This window comes from Lasioglossum baleicum, chromosome 6 (assembly GCF_051020765.1).
Source record: "Lasioglossum baleicum chromosome 6, iyLasBale1, whole genome shotgun sequence".
Taxonomy (NCBI): domain Eukaryota; kingdom Metazoa; phylum Arthropoda; class Insecta; order Hymenoptera; family Halictidae; genus Lasioglossum; species Lasioglossum baleicum.
The window spans coordinates 1,914,405-1,936,348 of record NC_134934.1 but is presented as its reverse complement, the minus strand read 5'-3'; the positions used below and the strand labels follow the sequence as shown (position 1 = coordinate 1,936,348).

General features: G+C 47.5%; 1 protein-coding gene across 2 annotated transcripts in view; it reads left to right on the top strand.

Moving 5' to 3' along the window:
* The window catches only part of Sulf1 (Extracellular sulfatase Sulf1), a 90,119-nt gene that overhangs the window by 41,453 nt on the left and 26,722 nt on the right, over positions 1–21,944 (top strand). Inside the window, exons 2-3 of one of the 2 annotated variants that reach the window (XM_076426615.1) lie at positions 11,754–12,088; positions 12,594–12,833. In XM_076426615.1, coding sequence (XP_076282730.1) covers positions 11,824–12,088; positions 12,594–12,833 — 505 coding nt within the window. In that variant the 5' untranslated portion in view covers positions 11,754–11,823. Of the gene's footprint in view, positions 1–11,753; positions 12,089–12,593; positions 12,834–12,861; positions 13,395–21,944 lie in introns of those variants that run through there. The other variant, XM_076426616.1, reaches the window with a different exon arrangement.

Below are 21,944 nucleotides of genomic sequence, written 5' to 3'. Positions count from 1 at the left end.
GCTGATAAAGCAGCCGCCAAGCTGTCTAGCGTTCCTCCCCGGCTGTCTCTCGGTCCTCGTCTTGCCAGCATCGTTCTTTCCTTCCACCCTTTAGCTCGTCTGCCTTCGCGCGGCCGTCTGTCAACTTTGTCTTTCACTCTTTTCCCCCTTTTGCATCGCGGCGTGCACGCACGCGAGTAAACACTCTCCTCGCTCTGCCTCGCTTCGACTGCCGCCCTTCTTTCTCTACGCCTTCCCTCCCTCGTTAATTACGTGTCGCTAATTGTCCCTTATCCACTACATCGAACCGCGACCTTTTCACTTCTTGCCAACCCCGGGCCCGCCGTTGCTCGATTGCGATCGCGAGTGTAACTTTCGCTCGAGCGGTGAACGCGTGGTGAAAGAGACAAGAAAAAAAAGAAGGAGAAAAGATATATTGGGTGTGCGAATTAATTCGAGACTGTTTGGATTCGAATCAAAATTATCGCTTAACATATTACACACCAGCGATTATTCCATAATTTTTAAAAGTCATAATTAGAGAGAATAAACGAATTTAAGGGGATGTCGATTCTCTGCATTATAAAATTTGCAAAGAACTTGCAATTGACGAAGAACATTTTTGTTTTGCATAAAGATCCGCAGTCTCGTCATAATGTTTAAAAGTGTGGAACTCGATTTGAATTATAGAAGGTAGACAGAGAATTCTGTCACTACGACAGTGAACGTGTGGATCGCGCGGAGATCGTGGACAAGCAGCGTCGAAAGTGGTCTAAAATCCAGCAGTTTCGCAGGGAGTGTGCGCGTAGAAGATTTTTCACGGCGTCCACTTCCCGAAATTACAGCTGGCAATAAAGTTGACGATTTCCTTCGGCGCGAGCGGTTCCCCTGAAAAGTTTCTGATTTATCTCGCCACGACGTTTACCCCGGAGAGACGCCTCGTTTTTATCTCGCCCCGCTGGTCTCGGTGCACAGCTCTCATTCATACGGCGAGTCTTCGAGCTTCCGTGGAATACGTTGCGATACGATCTCGATCTCGTCCCGCAGCTCGAGAAGTTGCCCCCTCGGAAATCTTTCCCTCGAAATCTCTGCCCTCTCGTCCGAGAACAATAACTGGCCGTGCGAGGTGGCGTCGCGTCGAGGCGCACCCGTCGTTTCTCATTTTCGCGCTCCCCGAAATTTCTCTCTCTCTCTCTCACGAAGCCACCAGTTTTCGCGAGAGTACTCCGCTCTCCCCGAAGCTCCCTTCTTCGTTTATTCAGTTTCTTTTTTCGGCGGGGGTGTCGCACGCTTGATGTCCCTCGAGATTCCGGATCGAGGATTTGAATCATGAGGACTATCGCGGAGGGACAGGCTCGTTTACCTTCCGCGGAGAAAGTACTCCAAGATTGTTTTCTTATTGTTCCTCGCCCACGCTTACTTTCAGTCTCGGAACCCTCCCGCTCGCTGTAATTGAAATGTTTCGTTAGGGCGCCCAAGCTTCACCCTTTCCCTCGATCTTTTAGTGGACGTGCCTCCTGAACCACTTTGGCGTTAATCACTCGAACAGAAAGCAATTCCCATAAACTTATATGTATTTCAAACGATTCGTTTGCAGAAAAGAATATAATATAAGATAAGAATATAATATAATAATATTCTCTTGATGGTATAATTTAAACAATTTAAAAATAAATGTGAAAAGTCTATTCAATTATGGATGGCATTACTTAACCCTGAGATTGGCGCCAGAATCTGGTTCGGCTTGTCTAGCTTAAGCGTGCCTGCATCACGTTAATAAATTCAGCATGAATTGGGGGACGATATCAAAAAGAGCGTTCCGCTTTCATGTTCCACAAGACCAGAACAGAAACAACAAGCTAACTCGCTGGATCAGAGCCATCCAGCCATCGGAACGAAGCGAAAGGGTAGCGAAACGAGCACCGTCTAAATGCGTCGCGCTAACTATCGTTTTCTTTTCGTTTTCGGAACGAACAAGCGTCTGGGTCACATTAATTGTTTTAACATCCTCCGCGTTGAATCACCGCGAGCGAACAACAGTGTCACGAGCGAATCGGTGTTCGTGTCGAACACGCGTGCCAGGGCTCAATCCAGTGACTCCGTACGGCCAGTTTAACTAATTAGCGAATGAATCCGCGCGATCCAGGCGGATGCAGGAAACGGTTATCACGAGATCTCTGGCGAGCTCATAGGTGCACGATCTGGGACAGGAAATTTCCCTTCTGTCGAATACCGGTGCACATGTGGCGGCCAGATCTTCGAGCGAACGTGTAAACGGTTTATGACCTGTGCTTCGGAAGCGTTACTGGTATTAGAAAGTCCTAACTATGCTTTCAGAGCGTCATGCTTATTTTGAGAAATCTTTTTGAGGATCTGTAGAATGTGTTCAATATTGAATTTTATGTTGATGATTTTAGATTTGTATATAACTAGACCACTATTTTTCACCTGCGTGCTGTAAAACTTTCTTACCAATATCGATTGATCATATTTGTAACAAATAGACTGCGGATTGTATGGTTTCATGACAAAATTGAATAGATAAAATGGAAAACCGAAAAGGCATCAGAATATATTTAAGATCAATATTACACTATTCTCGGTTTACTAAAACTATTAAGGGGGACAGTACACTTCTATTTAATTTCTGTTTCGTACAATCGAAACGAAGTTGCAAAATTTCTGAGACTTGAACTGAGCAATCGAGAGTTGAAAGAACCCCGCAATAATCCCAGGGGACGGTCTTGAGATTTCGCGAAGTGGTCTCAGAGCTCGCTGTCCGATGCAATCACGGCTTCGACCAAGATGCAAAGAGCCCTCTTTTCGCCGGCTATATCAGCGTTGAAAAATCAATGATCTATTCTCGCCGTAGGAGCGAACCGTTAACGGTCGCCGGACCAGCTGCGAGGCAATTTCCGATTCTACGATCGGTGTGACTTCGCAAGGCCCATTGTCGCGTTTTTAACGAGCGTGTGCGCTTCGTGCTGGGTGGAACGCGAACAGATACGAACAGATGCAACCCGGTCGACGGACGTGGTTGCTCCCGTTGCATGCGTTCCGAGTTGAAACGCGGCGCGTTCGCACGTGTGCGAGTGCATTATCTGATTGCGCTGAATTCAGTCCACGGGGCTCGTTCTCCAACTGTTCTGCTCCAGGAAGTGTGACGTCAGGGATCCCGGTTCTGTTGTGCTTGTACACGAAACGGCCGATCAGGATTTAGCGCTGGCTCCTCTCCCTTCTGGCGAGCGCGTTCCGACCACTTGTCCCGGGTCTTTACGTCTGTCGCGATTAAATCAGCCCCGGGACTAACTGGCCGGGAGTTTACCGAGCTTCCGTGCTTTCCAGCTCTCGTGGAACACCGGGGACGGTAATTCCTCTGAACACTGGCCGTCTGTTCTGTTCAACTCGCCAGCATGCCTCTTGGTCGCTTGCCCGGGACCCTGGTTTCTTGAGCTGGGTGCGCAAGTAGAGCCTAGGAGTCTAGGATAATAGGTCGTCGCTCGATTGGAATATGCTTAATTGTGTTCTACTTAGAGGACAGTGAGATGCAGACTTCTTGTGAAGCTTATCGATGCTTAACTATTGATCATATTAGCCAAGCGAAATCTTCTTAGTCTTAGGTAGCTTCTAGGTTAGCATCTTTATCTATTGCTTCATTTAGCTATTCCACCATTTATGAGACACTTGAAACATATTTAATCCCAGTATAAAAATAAATTCTTATTCGCTTTAGTGGGATTAACGTTCGATAATTATCGGATAATTGAACCCATCGATTTTAAACGATCCAATTTTAGCCTCATAAGATGCGATACAACCTTGGACTATTGCTCTTACACATGCCGGTCATGCGAATCGCACTCTCAACAGATGCGAAGTCCTTTTACCTTGACCTTAATACATGTCATCTGTATTCAGGGTACTGATACCTCTTCCTCGTAGCGATGACAATCACTGCTACCCTCCAACGTTACCATTTTAATCCTCGTCAGATCCTCGTTCTACTAAATTAATTTGTCCAACGATGTGAGACTGACAGAATACCAAATGTTCAATTTGCTAAAATTCTTTTCTGTAAAATCTATATACTGCAATATGGAGACAAACAAATGAACACCTTCTACCAAAAAAAGTGAATACGATAATAGTGGTAAAGAGAAAACAAGAAGTTAGAACAAATCAATGTACTGCAAGGACAAATAATTGAATTTACTAATTATTGTAGGAAATAATAAATAGTACGATGTAAATCAATACGATGTACGGGCCAATACAAAATAGAGAAAATCTCCAAGATATAATGATACAGGATTAAAATAAGAATGTCTAGACTCAAATTGATACTGTCGGCAGACGAAGATTGACAAACAGACGCATCGCATATCAAAAGCCAGTGAACCGAGTGGAACCGGGCTCGTTGAAAGGCCGCCGAAGTACGATCGCAGGAAGACTGTCTACACACGCGATAATCGCGACCGTTCACCGACTTGTTATTTGCTCGACGAGCCGCGGCCAATTGCAAACCGCAGATGGTCTAATCCGCGACTCGGCGTTACGAGCCCCGACGGTTTCTCCCAGCCTATCATCAGCCTGTCGATTGGGATCCTGAAACGCGGCGGGAACACCTCGTGCCTCGGACACGGTGCTAACAGCGGGGAATCGTAATAACACGCGGACGGAGATCTCCAACGCGGAAACCGATTCACCACGGTGTTTTTTGCCTGGCCGGTTATAGTCCAAGGTGTTAAATCGTGACTTTTCCGCGTGCCGTTTCCTTGGAATTGATTGCACTCTCTTCATGGTGGATTCTCCTCGGTGTTTCGAAATCAATATTCTTATCCGCGATTTTCCTTATTCAATCGACTTTCGTACGCCATTAAGGACCACCACGTGAAGTGGAACGAAAAGATCATTCTTAAATTGATTTGTTCGTCTGCTTGTAACAGCAACAGTGCATAGAAAGTTCGGCAAGTGATGTCCTCTTTGTAGGAAGAAAAAGGATTGGCCACTTTCTCTGCAGATTTTGTCTATGTTAAATAGCGGTTTTATCAGTTTAATGGAGTGTTGTAAGCTTACTTGTAAGTATAGATTATGGAGATAATGGAGAGATCAACGTTGTGGACGTAGGAAAGTCGAGCAAACTTTCGCATCCTCATAGTGAATTGCTTCCGGCATTGTTAAATCACATTCGCACGATATTAACACTAGTGCCAGCACGTTGACCAGATCAGGAGGATCGTGCCTAGACTCTCTCGCGAGATATTACTACACAAATTGATTCGTCGAAGTGGTTGCTGCAATCAAAGTCAATAGAAAGCTCAACGCCTGTCCTCTTCGGAAATATAAAAGTCACTTTCTCTGCAGAGTAGGTTCTCTTAATGAGCGTTTCCTGGGCTCAATGAAGCGCAGCACGCCCACCTGTGGGCCCAGCTTCCTCTCGATCCGATATAGAGAGATCAATGAAGCAATTTCGAACGGAGGAAGGTCGACCAAAGCCCGCGGAGAACGCGATAGCGCCGTCCCCTTGGGTTCTAATGTCTGTTTAATGCGGCATCACGACAATTTAAAAGTGTTGACTGTGAGAAATTTTCCTCGGCGAGTGTCTTGAGCGTTGTTTATGTCGATTCAAGAGAATCAAGGCTTTCCATGCCTGGTTCCCGACTTGGAATTAGCGGGCTTGTCTGCGAGGCGAACTTTATGTTCAATCAGAGAAAGCAGCAACAAAGGTTTCTACAATAGGAACCGAGTGTTCGAGTCGAACAATGCCGGTGGTACAGAGATCTCGGAGTTCCGCGGGCTCAGTCCGAGTCGTAAACGCGAAGACTCACGGGTCGATAGATCATGGTCCATTGATCCACAGTTAACCTCGTTACACGTCGACGACACTTCGACAAAACGACGCGCATCTGCGAGCGGAACGCAGTCGTAAAATGGCCCACCTAATATTCATATTCGAACGGCCGAACGCGTTGCAGCGTGACCGATGCTGAAATAGGAACGGCAACGTTACGGTAAATCATATCCAAGTGCCATTTCGGCTCTTCGACGAACTCGCTCATTCGCTCGCTTGCTGGGAGGGCAACAATGGCAACTGTAACTCTGCCAGCTCTCGTGGTCCTATTCAAGGCAAGCACCTCGGGGATGCGCTTGTATTTTGCGGGAGAAAAAACCGCCTAATTCATATCACCCGAACGTAAAAACGCGCCGAGCGCCTGCTGGCCTGCTCTACCATTCGAAATGATTTGCATCCGTGACTTCTCGCTGTAGCGAAAATGGAGAACGAAGAGTAGCTTTTTGCCGAGCTAGCTGGTGGGTCCTGATGGGGTCTGGTAATGCATGCGGATAAGAAATGCAGCATGGATCAATTTCTTGCGGTGGAACGAGTCGAGAGACCTTTGGCGTCTTTGGCAACCTGGAAACAATTTATTAAATGGGGATATTATGTGTTTTAGATAACAATAAGTAGATGAAACACAGTAAGTGCATCAGAAGAATATAAGGATAGAGTCATGTTGTTTTCAAATAATTGAAATCATCGAGAGAAGAGATGTATTGTAATTTAAATCGCGTTCTCGAATTCCCTGTTGATCTTTCATTTCCAACGGAGTATCGTATGATCGATGGTTATCGTGACGAACAGCAGGATCGTTTAGCTGCTCGTAAATTTCGCGGCACTTCCCACGCGCGAATAGGCGAAACGCCTCGGATGAATATTCACTTGGAGGCCCGACCTACAGAGGATCGACCTACACTCGCGGGCCAGGTGAGCGTGTCGCATCGCAGGTTTACACGCGAGCCACGAATACGTAACATCCGTTTTACCTGCGACCTACTCCGGCCCGTATATAGCGTGCATCTGTTGTCGATAGCTCGGCTGTGCCACCCACGCCGCTCGGATAGCGTCTTGCTCGCGGAATCGTCCTTGCTGCTTCTTCACCTGCTGGGACCTCTCCATGTCACTCACTCTCAGTTTTCGGTAATCTCTTATCCCTTACATCACGCTCTCACCGTCTCCGTAACGGTTCGATTTTTATTCACACTGGGAGAGCAGGTAGTGTACGGTATTTTGATCTCTGTGTAGCCTTCAGGTGTCAAGGTCTTCTCTGGATTTCGTTAGATGAGCCATGAGATGGTAGAAATTAAAATACAACATTCGCTTCCTACTGTTGCGTGATTAAACATTACGTCAGTACACAAAAGTTTCTAAGACGTTCAATAATTACTGACTGCGTAATTACAGCAAATATCTTGATGACACAAATATAAATTAGTTTGTGATTACCCAGGAAAACGAACCAAAGAGAAAAAAGCTGCAAAATATGCGGTATGTATGTACTTAGTTAGCTATGTTTGTGTCTCCGTTCGGTCTGGATTAGGCGACGCCCGCTAACGAGATCGAGTGCTAATTGACGACTGATCCATATCACGGTACTTCCCAGGTGAAGGAGAGCAGAGGAGACGCGGAGGCTAGCCGGCTTCTCGGCCGGGCAACTTCGCTTCCTGTAGAGTTGCTTCTCGCGGGCACAATGGCTTCGAATCACGGCGACCCGAGACTTGTTACTCAATTCCTGCGGTTGCGAAACCGACTGTCGGATTATTGTTTGACTATTCTTAGCCGACGTCGGGTTCGATGGTTGAGAGAGGCGACCGTCACGGTTCAATGCCCCCCGCGAGATACGTTCCTGGATGCTCATGCCCCGAATGAAGATTGATTCTCGCGATCTAGGATTCATTTATTCCTCGAACGCGGCACTGCCCAGCCCTCCTGTCAGCTTCCATAACATCCTTGAAACGAAGAAATGGCTCGGCTCTCTTGGAAAGAGACCTCGCCGAGACGCCTTTAATCAAAGGTATATTCGTGGAACGTTCTGCTCGAGACAGTTTCCGGCAGCCCAGAACAAATCGGCGCGGCCGAAGAGGATCCCGGAGGATTCGGGGAACCGTGAGGAATCGGCGAGAGAACTCGCTGCTCCTCTGTCAAAATCTAATTACCGGCACCGCTCTTTATTTTCCACGCTGTTCGAGGGGGGTTCCTCGAGCTACTCGGGCCCCCGAATTAATCGCGCGGCCAATTACCAGGTGATAAATTGCGCAACGATCGCACGAGAATCCTTTCGGCGGGTCCCGCGAGGGACCCACGTTGTTTCGTTGTGAGCTCCTCTCCACAAGCCTTCTTCCTCTTCTCTGGCCTCTCTTATTTGCCTACCTGCTCTCCGTCCGGAGACCACGAGGTGATTATCAATTAGCGGTAATTAATGCAGCCTCCGGAGCCACCGGATCGAGCGGCCAGATCAGCCGTGACATCACTTCCTGACATCTTTTCAGCCGCCTCTGAACACGTTTCCGGGCCGACTCGGACCCGGCCACGCCGCGAATAGGCGTCGCTAATTAGCGATCCATAATCCTGACGCTCCTGCGGCCGTGTCAGACCTTGTACGCGGGCTACGAAGAATTTGTTCCGGCGATACCCGGCTTGTATCTGATCGGGGATCAAATAGAAACTTGTTCGCGCTGCCGCGCCGGATGGAAGCGAAACCGCGTCGACTTTTTATGCAATGGTTTATCAAAGCTGGGTCCTTGAGCTGAAAACGCGTCAAATCCGCGTTCTAACGGTGCGGGTTTCTTGCTGAAAATGTAATTCTCTTGTTTTACGGTCTGACGTAATGTTACACAAAAAATAGCCGGTTATCATTTATTTATGATTAATGGTAAAATCTCCTTACACTATGCATTTTCCTAGCGTTTTATAGATTTAAACAAGCCATAAGTGTATCTAACGTCCTTCTTACATCTGGATTTAGTTTCTCAAACGTCCGATTTGTTTAAAGTCTCCTTCAGTCGAGCGAACCGATCTCCGAGGATTTTTCGTCGGACTTCCCACCGCGGGCCCGAGAGACCCGAAGTGTCCATTCGAAAGTTTTGAGAGTGAAACCCAGGAAGTCCGTGTCCGATGGGAATAGACGTGGTTCCGTGGCACGATCATCCCCCCTATACCGTCTCGTTACCCTTCTCATTCAGACAGGTGAAGCTCTCGTTCACCAGGTGGCAAACTCGCCGATGAAATCTCACTTTCGCCGATCTACGCGCGCGCTAACCTATACTCGGCGCGAACTTTATGAAGGTGGATTCCCGTGTACACGACGGCTCGGCTGAACTTATAACTCGAGCCGGATCGTATTTAAGGCGTGTCCGATCGAAACACGCCGTGCAAAACCGACTCGATCGCTTCGCGAACGAGCACGTAGACCGGCGTTCGAATAGGGGAGAACCGTGTGTTGTTCTCTCGGCGAAAATGGGGAAAAGCGACGTCGAAAACACGCGAGCGTCGACGAGAACAGGAACCGATCGTTCCGTATTCGCGGCGCGTCGTTGAAACAGCGAAAACAGAACGGCACGTCCCGAGAAATTTAATAAAAGCCCGTGTTTCCCGTGAAATGGGTCGGCTGAGGAAAGGATCGCGACGCGAATAACGCGAAAAAGTCGCTCCTTGACGGTTCCACCGTGGGAAACGTTCGAACCGCATCAGAAATTTGCTTTGCCGTGTATGCTATGCTTCCTGCCACGAGACGACGCCCCTTTGTGCCTTCGTGCTTGCTTTCGGGGCGATCTTGTAATCCCTCTCGCCGATATTCCACTGCGAATTTTGTTCGTAAAGTTGATTCCACCGCGTGAGTCGTCTCGTACCATTTTTCTCAAAGTACAGTTTTCAACGCTTCACCTGCCGGAAGTCTATTAACCCTGCATAATTATGCCACATGTGGGTAACGTCATTGCTAGACAGCGAATTTTATATATTCATGAGAAGAACGTGTTCGAGCAATTTAAAACACTAGAAATATGAACAAAATTTATTTATCGCCATAGACAGACTTTCTAAAATTATGATCATAATTGAATCCATTTTTTTCAACATTAAAGATATTCCATCTTACGAAGAAGAAGAATGAACCGAATTAGGACGTTACTACTTGATATAACGATAAAAGAATTTATTAAGGAATGACTATCACCGAATCACAGATATTAAACAACCTCCTCCGGTAGGTAATGCAAAGTATCGTAATATATGAACTGAGAATTAAATGGGATCAAGGCAGATGTCCATTCAATCCTTGAACGAGTATTTCTACATAGCCATTCGACGAGATAAAATCATCCTGCCCGCAGCGTTTACCACCATAATTTTACCCCTATCATTTCAATCCTCCATAAAACATTCAATACTACCTCCGACAAACCAACTACCTGGCAATAAGAAATGGTCAATTACAAATTGTCTTCTTCCATCGGGGAAGATAAATTCCAGACTTGTCGGACAAGGTTTCCCGCAACTATAACATACGCTGGCAAAAACCAGAAAAGTAAACGTTCGATGGAATTGATCACGCACGACCGCTAGCATCCCACATGGTCTATGAATTTATAAAATATGCTGGCAGCGGGCACAATCTTAATCGTCTTTACGACCACCATAGTTCGTATAAAGCGAGCGTATTAGCGTGTACGAAGAAACACGACGGCGCGGCTGAGAGAAAGAAAGAGAGAGAGAGAACGAGAGAGACGGGGAGGAGAGTCGCGAGAGGCAGTGTTTGATTTAAGCGAAGACTATATGCTATTCATCGGGCCGCGGATAATACAGGTGCTAACGACTATTTACGAGGCCCTCGATCGTCCGCGAGATGTCCGCCGAGAGGAATGCGACGGGTATCCGCTATAAAACCTCGGCCGTCCGATCATGGTTGCGCGCTGGCCAAGAGAGGCAGCCTGTCTGGATTCTTTTTTACGTCTTTCATCTTTCTCCGAGGCACGGCCACGCTCGCCGCAGACTATTTTGTTACGAGGATCACGTCCTGCACAAGGCACACCGTTGGTATTCGCGCAAGAGAGTTACGCTCCCCGATGAAATCGAGATCGCGTTCCCCACACGGTTAATTGTTTCGCACAGTACAAGTGCGTCGCGTTCGAGACTCGCGGTTTTACCGAGTTATCGGCAATAATTAGCGGTTGCGTATCCTGTCCGGCTGCGAGGCCCATTAAGCTGTTAGCCAATCCGTTTCGGTCGCCGCAAGAATTTCACCCTTCGGCGATCCTGCCGCGCCGCGATCATGCGAGCGTCCTGTGTGGCGGGTGACCACGTCCTGCAACCTCGCGCGCGAGACTCGCTCTGTCTCCTGCGAAATCCCGATGTGCACCTTTATTCAGAGATAATATCGTCGGTTTCTACGGTTTTATTAACTTGAAACGAACACAGTCCCCGATGGTGACAAATTAGCATGGAGCGGAGGCACAGGAAATTGCACCGTGAAATTGCGGCCTCCAAAGTACCTTCACCGTAACCAAATCGAATTTTATTTTCGTTTAAAGGAAATTAATTACGTACATAGCAGATTCTGTTCAAAGCATCACGAATCTGACTTGATATTATAGTGCAAGGGGTTAACACATCAATGGCAAATATCAATCTGATCGGAAACACTTCTCAATGAAAATGCAATCGGTCCCTAACCGAACGAAACTTTCACTATGGTCACCCTCGGCGATGGGGCTCTTAAATTGCGGGGTTAGTAAGAAAAAAGCGAGACGGGGGGCTGACAGCCGCTAAAGACAGGCTGTCTCTGCAATAGGCGATTTTATCGACTCGGTCGTCAATTTCGCGATCGGCCCCGCGAAAGATTACGGTCCGTTACGGAGGGACGGATTTATCGGGATCTCGTCGGGATGGACGTCAGTAGCAAACGTTCGTTAACGCGTTCGACACGCCTTGGTTGTTACAGCAGCAGCCATGATATGACACTCGATTGAGAGGACGAGCCTGCAACCGACGACGAGCCACCAGCATCCACCATGAGGAAGTTACTGCAATTTTTGGCGGTGGTATTGTTGGGCGTCAGCGCCAGGCGTACGGACGCGGGCACCCCTGCTGAGGACGCGTTCGGGGGCGGTCAACAACGTCGTGGTTCCCTCCATAAAAATTTCAACGGGAACAACAATAACAACAACAACAATTACAACTCGCAGTCGAGTTCGCCTTACCTGCCGTACCAGCAACCGAGGGAGAGGAAACCGAACATCGTGCTGATATTGACGGACGATCAGGACGTCGAACTAGGTCGGTACAGTTAAACGGTTCACATAATGTCCGAGTTCCTTGTTTTTTCATGTGGTACTGAAATTTTTGCATAACGATGGGCGATAATTGCAGAACACTCGGATACAGATAATATAATTACAGTTCTTGAAAGAAAAAATCGTTGTAAATTTAACCGTGCAGTATTGTATCTCTATTCCTTCATCCCCTTCTTTCTTGAGCCGCTGCATCCGGCTAGTCGTTCCCGAAGAAAGATTAGAGGCAGTGAGAAAGCGAGCAAAAGGTAAAAAGGGAAAATTCAATTCCGCGATAAACGAGGTTCGGGGAGGGGGGCTTGCCCCCCTTTCTTCGAAGAAGTAATCTCCAGCCGCCGCGCCGGACCCCTTTCTTTCTCTTTCTTTCTTTCTTTCTACCCCGACTCTATCTATCTTCGAATCCGATCCGAGCTGTTTTCGGTTGCTCGCTGCCCGGTAGATCCGCCGAACGAACCTTTTGATCGTCTGTTGCGGTTGGTCCGATCCCTCAGGTTCGCTGAACTTCATGCCGCGGACCCTCCGGCGAATAAGGGACGAGGGAGCCGAGCTGAGACACGCATACGTGACCACTCCCATGTGTTGTCCGAGCAGGAGCTCCTTGCTGACCGGCCGTTACGTTCACAATCACGAGGTCTTCACCAACAACGACAATTGCAGCAGCCCCCAGTGGCAACGAGATTACGAGCCGCACTCGTTCGCCACTTACCTGAGCAACGCTGGATACCGTACCGGTGAGTACCGATCCCCCTTTCACCTTTCTCGATCGCTGCGACTCTCTTTCTCTGCCCCCTTTAAGGAGCTCCATTTTTCTCGAGAATGGCCCACAATTTTTGCGTTACTCGATCTGTGTCTCCTAGTCATAACTGATCAATTTTGCGCGTACAATTTCTTCGCTTCATAGAGTTGCGACACGATCGCCCTTGTATGGGTACGAGCTGATAATTTAGACAATTTCTAGTTGTCGACGGAGCACCGTCCAGCCCTTGTCGGGATTCCCCGGGATTATTTATTGCGCCGGGTTCTTCGTTAGCGGTCTCGCTCATTGCAATTTAATGATCTCGCGGTCCGAGAGGAATTTGCCATTTGTCTGAAGGAGAGGACGAGAGGGGAGCCCACGGTTCTCCGACGTGGGTACGCCACTGCGAGAGTTCGCCTCGCTGACCTCTGACACCACGCGATACCATAGCAACACGACAGAGAGAGCAAGAGCATCTGGCCACCTTCAATTGAGCCGAGGTTTCTATTTATTTCTCGGCGAGCGCAACGGACTCGCCGCGAGTAATTGGAGTCAAGTACGTTCGACACAATAAATCCTCGTTGCATGAGCAATTACCGTGGAAACGACCGATTCGAAGCGGAGCGCGATTTTTCGATGGGGCGAGACGGTGATTATAGTAGATGGCGACAGGGATTGAGACGATTAGAACATTTAATCCGTCGCGCGACTCGCGAGACTCCGAGACGCTAGGGAGCAGTGGAGGGTACTCGTTTTCGCTCTGATTGGCTGGCGAAAAGCGACGCTAAGGAGAAATTACTGAATCTTTGATATATTAGGTCATGAGGCATTGCTTATCATCAGACAGTGGATTTTATACATTTATCAGAAAAATGGGTTGACCGAATAAAACTTGTAAAGATATTAGAAGAATCTGCGTATGTCAAAGCAGTCGCGATCGCCGTAACCGTGAATCAATCATAGATTTAAGGGTTGAATCTTGTTGTCAGAAGTATTTTGTAAGGTTCGTCCAGAACGAATATCAGAGACCATTAGCCGGTCCATGCCCCGTGGCAGCCAGTCGGTTACGATCCAGTCGTATCGGACAACCGCGCGAAAACGATCGGGACGCAACCACTTACGAGACGGGACCGGGACAATTATAAAATCTCGGAGCGTGTCGTTTCGAAAACACGGCGGCTACCTGGCCGGGTCACATTTTATCTTCGTGCCACGGTGCCGTGATTCTCGTTCCACGGCCGGTAATTACGTGCCAGCCGAGACACTCGAATCCCGGCCGCAACGAATATGGGAATGGATTCTCCGGTGGAATCCTCGGGGTTCGATCTCGCCGAGTTGCTGTGGCTCGAACGAGCCTCTGCTCGCAATTGTTGGCTCTCCGACACGGCTATCCGGTGGATCTTGCTTGCGAATCTCCGCTCGTAGAACCGGAGAAGCCTTCTTCCGAGTGGCCAAAAAGCGGTCGCGACGCGTTTCTCCCGCGTTTAGAAGCGGGGAACGCCGATCGATCATCGGGGAATAATAATTCAGGAAACGTCGGCGGATCAGATGAATCCGATGCTCGATTCTTGCTCGCATTGTTTGCCAGTTGCCCGGCTCTCGTCAAGTTGCATCGCCGCGTCGGTGCAGCAGCGCGGTACAATTATGAGGCGCGTCGAGGACTCGGGAACAGGTAGACCGATCTAATAGAACCCGCTGCGCCGCGCGCCTGTCGAGACTTTGGAGATGGACGCTTCGAGAGCAGACAGCTGAATCGAGGGCTCTGTCATCAAATGATAGTCCCTTCTATTGTTGGTCCGAGGGGCGGTGTCCCTCTCCGGTTTAGATGAAACTTCGCTTATAATGTTCGATTGTTGTCGTACTGACACCTATGTGTATTCATAGCTTGGAAGTAATCTCTACAAATTGCTCGTTTACCTTGATCAATTTTTTAAAAACCCTCGTACATTGACCAATCCAGCTTTGACTCATCCATATATAGGTGACAGAATGATTTTCTCACATTCAAAAATGTTTTCGTTCAAAGCGTTTTATCCTTTGCAAAATATCAAGGGTTGATGACAGATCATAAATTGCATAAATAGTAACACTGCATTATCACTGGTGTATTCTACGTAACAGTTTACTAGAAGAATAACCTAATTCGATTACCACAACATTACATCTCGGTAGGAAACTACAGATCTCGATACTGCTATTACGGTGAAGAGGATCTCCGTGCCACACTTCATTTAAAATAATTAGCAGTCCGATTCCGAGGGAAGCACGCCAGCGTCTTCCTGTTAATTTTCTTCGAGAAAAAGTAGCCCTCGTATCTTGGGGCTCACAATGGGCAATCGCGGGACGATATCTGCCCACCGGAAGGGACGAGAAAGCCCGTATTTCTCGCACGATTTCTCGCGTAGCCATTTCCTGCGCATGTTACCCGACCGTCACGCCCGTGCGAAAATCTGATATCGGTAAATTAGGTTTTAAGCGGGGCTATGCGAGAAACTGCGTAAATTGTACAGTGGAGAATAGCCCTAGGATAAGGGCTGTATCCGCCCCTGCGTGCTCGAACGATATCGAGTCGCACGACGAACGCCAGAGTGTCCGGCCTCTATCTGAAAGTGTTAATAAACCGACCGAATGACTGTGCAGATAAACTGCGTGATACACGAGGGTGGGCAACGTTTTTAATCGCCGCTCTAAACTCGCCAGAAATATTCTACATCCCGCGAACCGTGTATTATCCGACGCGTTCTCCTCGTCCCGTAAGAGTCGATTACAAAAGCATTTTACTGGTATACACATACGCAAACAGTATACACGTTACACCAGTTGCTTTAAATAAAAATACATAGTTTAACCTTTTGAGGACCGGAATTTTTCCTTGAAAACTGGAATTACCTTTACGAAAATAATAAAAATTAGTGGTCAGTCCGACCCTCTAAAGGTTAGGATAATCCGTGAATAACTGGTGAAGAATGCATCGTTTGAACATAAATAAATCCGTCGAGGGGTGAGAACGAAGCATTGGCCTCAGGAAACAGGAAAAAGTGGAGGCTGACGTGATTCTCCGAGGATATCGTGCGGTTCTCATGACGACTGACCGCCCGTTTTAAAGAAACCGACTAGAGCCTATACTTACGCGATTCGTAGATTTTTCCAGCTCTCTCGCTCGGAACTGTTTGGTTGCACGCCAGCCGGGAATCGGGCCGGAGCACACGTCGGGTCGCGTGATACCCTTTTCCGAGAAGCGGAGATCGAGATGCCACGAGCGGAGCCACGGAGTTAATAAGTATAACAGAACCGGGTTCGATTTACATAGGAAGATATCTGCTCCGGCGAAAGTAGATGGATCCGCGGGACGTCGATCACCGCGGACTTTCGAAAGTCCCGCGAGATCCATTAACATCGATCCAGATATTCTATTAAGATATCACCGGCCAACGATGTGTCCACCGGGACGCTCCGCGATCTATCGATACGGGAAAGCTGTTTTTCGTATCGGACCCTCGATCCGATACAAACGGGTACGGCCATTGCCATTCCAAATAGGAAATAGTCTCGTGACTAGACTGTTGTCTAAATCCTACTACTTCGAAAACATAGTTTTTCATTTAATCCAAGCTGAAGGTAGTTTCGAACTTAGAACTGCAACTATGTTAGACCCAATTTGTGAATGATAGATTATTAGTATGAAAAGCGTATTTTTTGATCAACTAATGCCATTAGCAACTTGCCAAGTATTTCTGTCGCGAGATCCTTGACACTGCCGATGCAGCTGGAAATACGCTGCGCGTTTTCGTCGTGCGACTCGTCTCGTTGTTGGCATTTTCAGTTAACAGGTCCCAGAGACCGGTGTCAGCCACGCTACCGAATGTTTTACCTACCCGTTCTCGCATTCAACACTTCCAGCCATCGACGACCACGGGTCCTTTTGTTATCCCCCGGTGAATCTGTTCTATACCTGGCGTGGCTTTCGACGCGTGTGTGGCCTTATCATTATACCCTGCGGCTCGCGAAGGGCGTCGTAAAGCGAACGTTTGCCTAAAGACGCTGTCGAAACCCTTTCTCCAAGGTCGACGAATCACCTGCTCAATCTTTATCAAGAAATCCATAGTCCTCTTACAAATCGCTTCACTTTCGATGTCCAACCAATATAGTAGGTGACCAACTCATTAGAACCGCAATTAAAGAATACATTTATTGTGCACGTTGTAAAAATCTAATAAGAATATAATAATTAGAATATAATTCAGAATAGATTGGTATTGACTGTATTTTAAGATATTTCATTGTTATAATACGAAGTCGTCCACCTATGCAAGTGGCTCTAATAATTTCATCACTGCAGTCTCTGTGGGTAGTACGATGTACAAGTTATGCGGCAGACACGTCAACTGACAATTGACATAAAGGACTATAGATCTATTACGAAGACAGACATATGCGACAGGACATTGTCCAAGTCCCAGCATGCTAGGAAAGAAGGGGGGGAACAACGTGGGGCTCGCGGGCCCCCAGTTCGTCAACCCCCACCTTTGGAATGATGCAGTACCAAGAAACTACGATATCTAGCATGTACCCTACAATCAAGGTTCCAAGACAATTGTATCGATCGTATTATACAAATCACCCAACACACCGTGTTCATTGTTTCGATAGTAAAAATCGTTATGAAACCTTTTTGCATAGAGCGGAGGAGAGGTGCCGTTTCTCTCGGCAAGAGAAACGCGAAAGGACAGTCGAACAATCGAGGCAATACCGTTGCCTTGGCTACGTCTTGCGTTTACTTCCTGTCGCTGCATTATGCATCGAACACATAGAGAGACAGGGAGAGAAACGGCTTTAATAAAGACGCGGGCATCGATCGTCGATCGCTGGGGTGGCCGCGTGGGTTTCGCAAAATATTTCTTCAAAAGACGACTTACAAACGCGTACGCATTCCAAACGTTCATACGTGTCGTTAACCATGCGTTGGGAGCTTTGATTCTACCGTGGATCTCACTTAATTAAAACAGAACATTTTTGCGAATTAAATAATATAATAACGTGAGGGTCTATTATCTTATTGCATGCACTTTTGTTACAGAGGTCCACGTAGATAGATAAATAAAAGGATGCTGAATGAAACATGTCCTTCATATTTCTAACAATGGGTCAAAATCATAAAAGGCAGATACAGAAATAACCCAAGCTATTTCTAGATTCCTACAACTAGGGCATTCTAATTTACTTCAATCAACTTGTAAACCGAGAATGATATGTGTACTCGTCGTTTATATTCACCTTTATCTTCGTCATGATTGGCGTAAAAGGATAGAGACGTATCTTGGAGCTGCTGTCACGCAAGTTTCACATCAAAATGCTGACATGAAGGATACAGAAAGAGGCTAGAGAAAGATCCCGAAAAAGAAACTGTTTCAACGACTGTGTACAACTTCTTACGTTCAACAATTTTCTTTTACTAACTCATAATTCTCCATCATTTGTATTCATCTCCATCTTCATTATGAGCGCCCCGGCAGATTTACATTCATACGTGTACCTTTTCAGCTAGGTTAATTCTATTCCAAAGGGAAATTCATACTTCTGCGAGCCATCTGAGCAAAAAGAAATGGTATCATCTCGAGGAAACGATCGCATGCATTTTGATCGAGAACGATCCGGGCTCGATCCGTGGGCTCGGGGTCGCGCACGTTTCGTATCCCCGTTTCATATCGGTTGGCAAGATTCACGCTCGTGCACCCTCCGGCGAGTGCAACGCTCGCCGATCACTCAGCCGACTAGTTTCTCGGACCTAATTAGCATCGGCAAATTCAGGTCTAGTTTCACGCCCGTTGTCGTAAGGCGTGGGGTCTCGAGCGCGGCTTAAAGGTGAGGCCAGGGCCTAACGTATGCGCGCGTGACAAGATCCTCTTGCGAAGATAGCGAAGAAAATTTGTCGCCCGGTCTGCCAGCCCCGCTATTCTGGTCAGGGACACTCGGTGTACAACAGACGACGATAACGAAACCAGTTCTCTTTCTCTGCTCCCGCCCGCGCCCGACCCGACCCGCAGAATTGTTCGCGAACCGATCCTCCGCGAATCGACGGCTGGAGAATCCTCGCCACGACGCGACGCTTCGTCATCGGGATAATACGCTCTCTCAACACCTTTGACCTGCTGTCATTACATACATGTTAATTAGTCGTCAAATTGGACTTTTCAATTTAGTTCATCTTTTTATTCGTATGAGATATTTTCATGTTCGTCACAATATTGTTGTACTCGATATTAGTTCAAATCCGCCTAGATATTAAAACGATCATTTCTCTAGAATATTTACCTGCTCGAAAACATTTAACATTTTCTTTACTTTTCTTTAAAACGTTCAAGCTGGAACGAAAGTTTACCGCAGGTCAAACATACCAATTTTCGAACCAAGACTGTAATTCGAAAACGTTTCGCTAGAGGAGGAATCAAATTGATTGATTATCGCTCTTTTTAGCGACGCGTTCGAAGGAATCACTTTTTGCAGCCTTGACTGATACTCGTCGAACGTGTCCTTGCAACTGGGACGCGAAGATCAAAGATGTGCAGGCCGACGCGACGCGACGGTGCGAAGCATCGTGATAATTGGCCATCTACTTTGCTTCACTGGCAGAATGGAACGTACAGTGTGTTATTTTACTTGTAGAGCCGCGACATCTTGTCGGACGGTCGTAAACTTCTGCAAAGCCGCCAATCCTGTTGAACGCTGTCTTACAAACCTGAACGTTGCGTTATTCTTCAAACCTGAATGTTATTTCTGAAATCTAAACATTGTTCTCTGAACTTCAATGACATTCTTCAAATCCGAACGTCATTCTTGAAATTTGAACTCTGTGCTGCGAACATTGTTGTATTTGGCTCCAATTCCCTGAATCTATTCATAAAAATGGTTTGACCTATTGGTTGGAATAAATTCCCAAAAATTCATTCCTTTTCGACGGTTCGTACGAGTCAGCCCCCTGAAAGGTTGGGAAGCCTGCCGCTTTCAGGGAGCAACGTCCTGGCTCTCGTCGAATATGGTCGTACGTAGAGAAGCTGGTGTAGACGTGCGGACAACGGGGAGAGACACGTACGGACAAGGAGAGGACGCGGCCCCGTGTCGTGGTTAAAGGGAATGCGAGGGCCTCGAAGGGCTCTCTCACCCAACAGGAGCCTGTCTCCGGTCTCTGGCCGTCGAAGGGTCGAACTGTCACGATCGTGAGAAGATTTTTGTCGCCGCTCGCGTTCCTCCGCCCGGTCGTGATCTCTTTTCTTATGGGGCTCCCCTCGCCAGGTGATCGACGACGATGTTGCGCGGAGAATTCGAATGCACGGGGGCCGGTTCCATCGGGGGCCGCTTTCACGAATAATCTTCGTAGCTGAGAGATAGCTCTCGCGCGCAAGGATCTATGCGGGGCCCCGGCTGAGATACGGGGTCGTGGCGGCTCTAATTTACAAGATCCTGTTGAACCGGGTATACACCCTGGCCTTTTCCGAGACGATAGCTTGTCGTCGATAGCGGCTCACAACTGCCTTTACGTAAGGATAACAAGCCGTTTTTCGGCGGTCTAGAAAAATTTGGAGAAAGCCGATAGAGCGCCGATAGTCTATTCATCGGAAGGACACTCGATCTTTCTGAGAGATGTTGTTGTTTCTCGCGTGGCAGATAAGCCGGCGAATTCGGTGCAAACGCCGTGTTAACTGGTCTCGACCATATCTGCTCAAATATCGCGGAACGAAAGATTTAAAAAGTTGAAAGCATGTTTATTGCAGCTGCTAGAATAATCTTCCAGCTAAAACCGAACGAAAGGACGAGTGAATTTCCGCTCTGGCATTATTAATGAGAATTATTATCTTTTAAAAATCAGTTTCCCATCGCCTGCACCGGCCAGATCGGTTATTAAATCGCGCGTTAAATGTATGCATGGAATGAGTGGCCCCGTAATTTCTCATAATGGACTCGTGGAGGTACCACCAGCGTAATTTCAAGCATAATTTGGAGATAAGTCCGCTGGTAAGTGTTCCGCAAAGTAGGCTATCCGAGCCATGTTCTTTAGGCGAAGGGAAAAGTTCAAAGGGGAGCAGGCTTTAATCAGCTACCCTAATTCCGCGGGTCTCGCTGGTAGTAGGGGTCGAACATCCTAAATCCCTGAGCTACAACACTGCTTCCGAAGTTCTCGGGAGTAAATCTGAGGTGAAGAATTATCTTCCGAAGGAATTATCTTCGGATTGTTCGCAATCGTAAATTTCTAGTTGCGGATCTATATTTTACCAATTGATACCTTCAATGATAATCGAACGCTAATGATTCAGCAAGATTTAGAGCACTGATAGGCTTAATCTCTGTTTGATTGTAGTCTCTATTAGATTAATAGAGACCCATATGTTTTTATCGGAATCGCTTAGGAATGTAACTGCTTTGACACAGAATTGCGGAAGATTTTTAGGCCAAAATAATCTTTTTTCATTTACCCAGCCTTCCTGGATTTTTACGACACTGATGACATATAGAACACCAATTCCAAATTTATTCGCAATTTCTACTTGAAAGAGCGCTCTCTCAGGAAATTCCCGACTGTCAGGGGTTCGAAATCTCTTCCTTGGATTCTAGTCGCAACGGGAGGAAATTCAGCTGCGTTCGAACGGAATTTACGCGCCGGCAGCACGTCCGATTGTTCGTGGCCGTATTTTCGCATCGACGCGACGTGCTCGTGCCGCGCGCCGCGCCGGTAACCTCCACGCCGACACGTCCGAGCCGACTCGGTAATAAAACAAATCTCCTTATACGCTTGTAAGTTCGCACGGTTCCGGGATGTCGTATATGGCGATCGGACAGGTATTCCATGAATCGCGGATGGAGGGCCTGGCGATGACTCGAGGAGATCCTAGTAAACGATACATCGCGTTGTTCGAGCCGCGTTCCTCGGGACGTTGTCTCGTAATTCGCGGGCTTCGCAGTCTTCCCGAGCTTCGCGCGGGTCCGCGTTCCTTGCTCGAATATTGCTATAAATCTGCGTGCGTCCGTTTCCTCTTTGTCCGATGCAACGGTGAGACTGCTGTCCGAGACTTCGAACAGATCGAGGAGTCTACTCGTCGAATTGTTGCCGGAT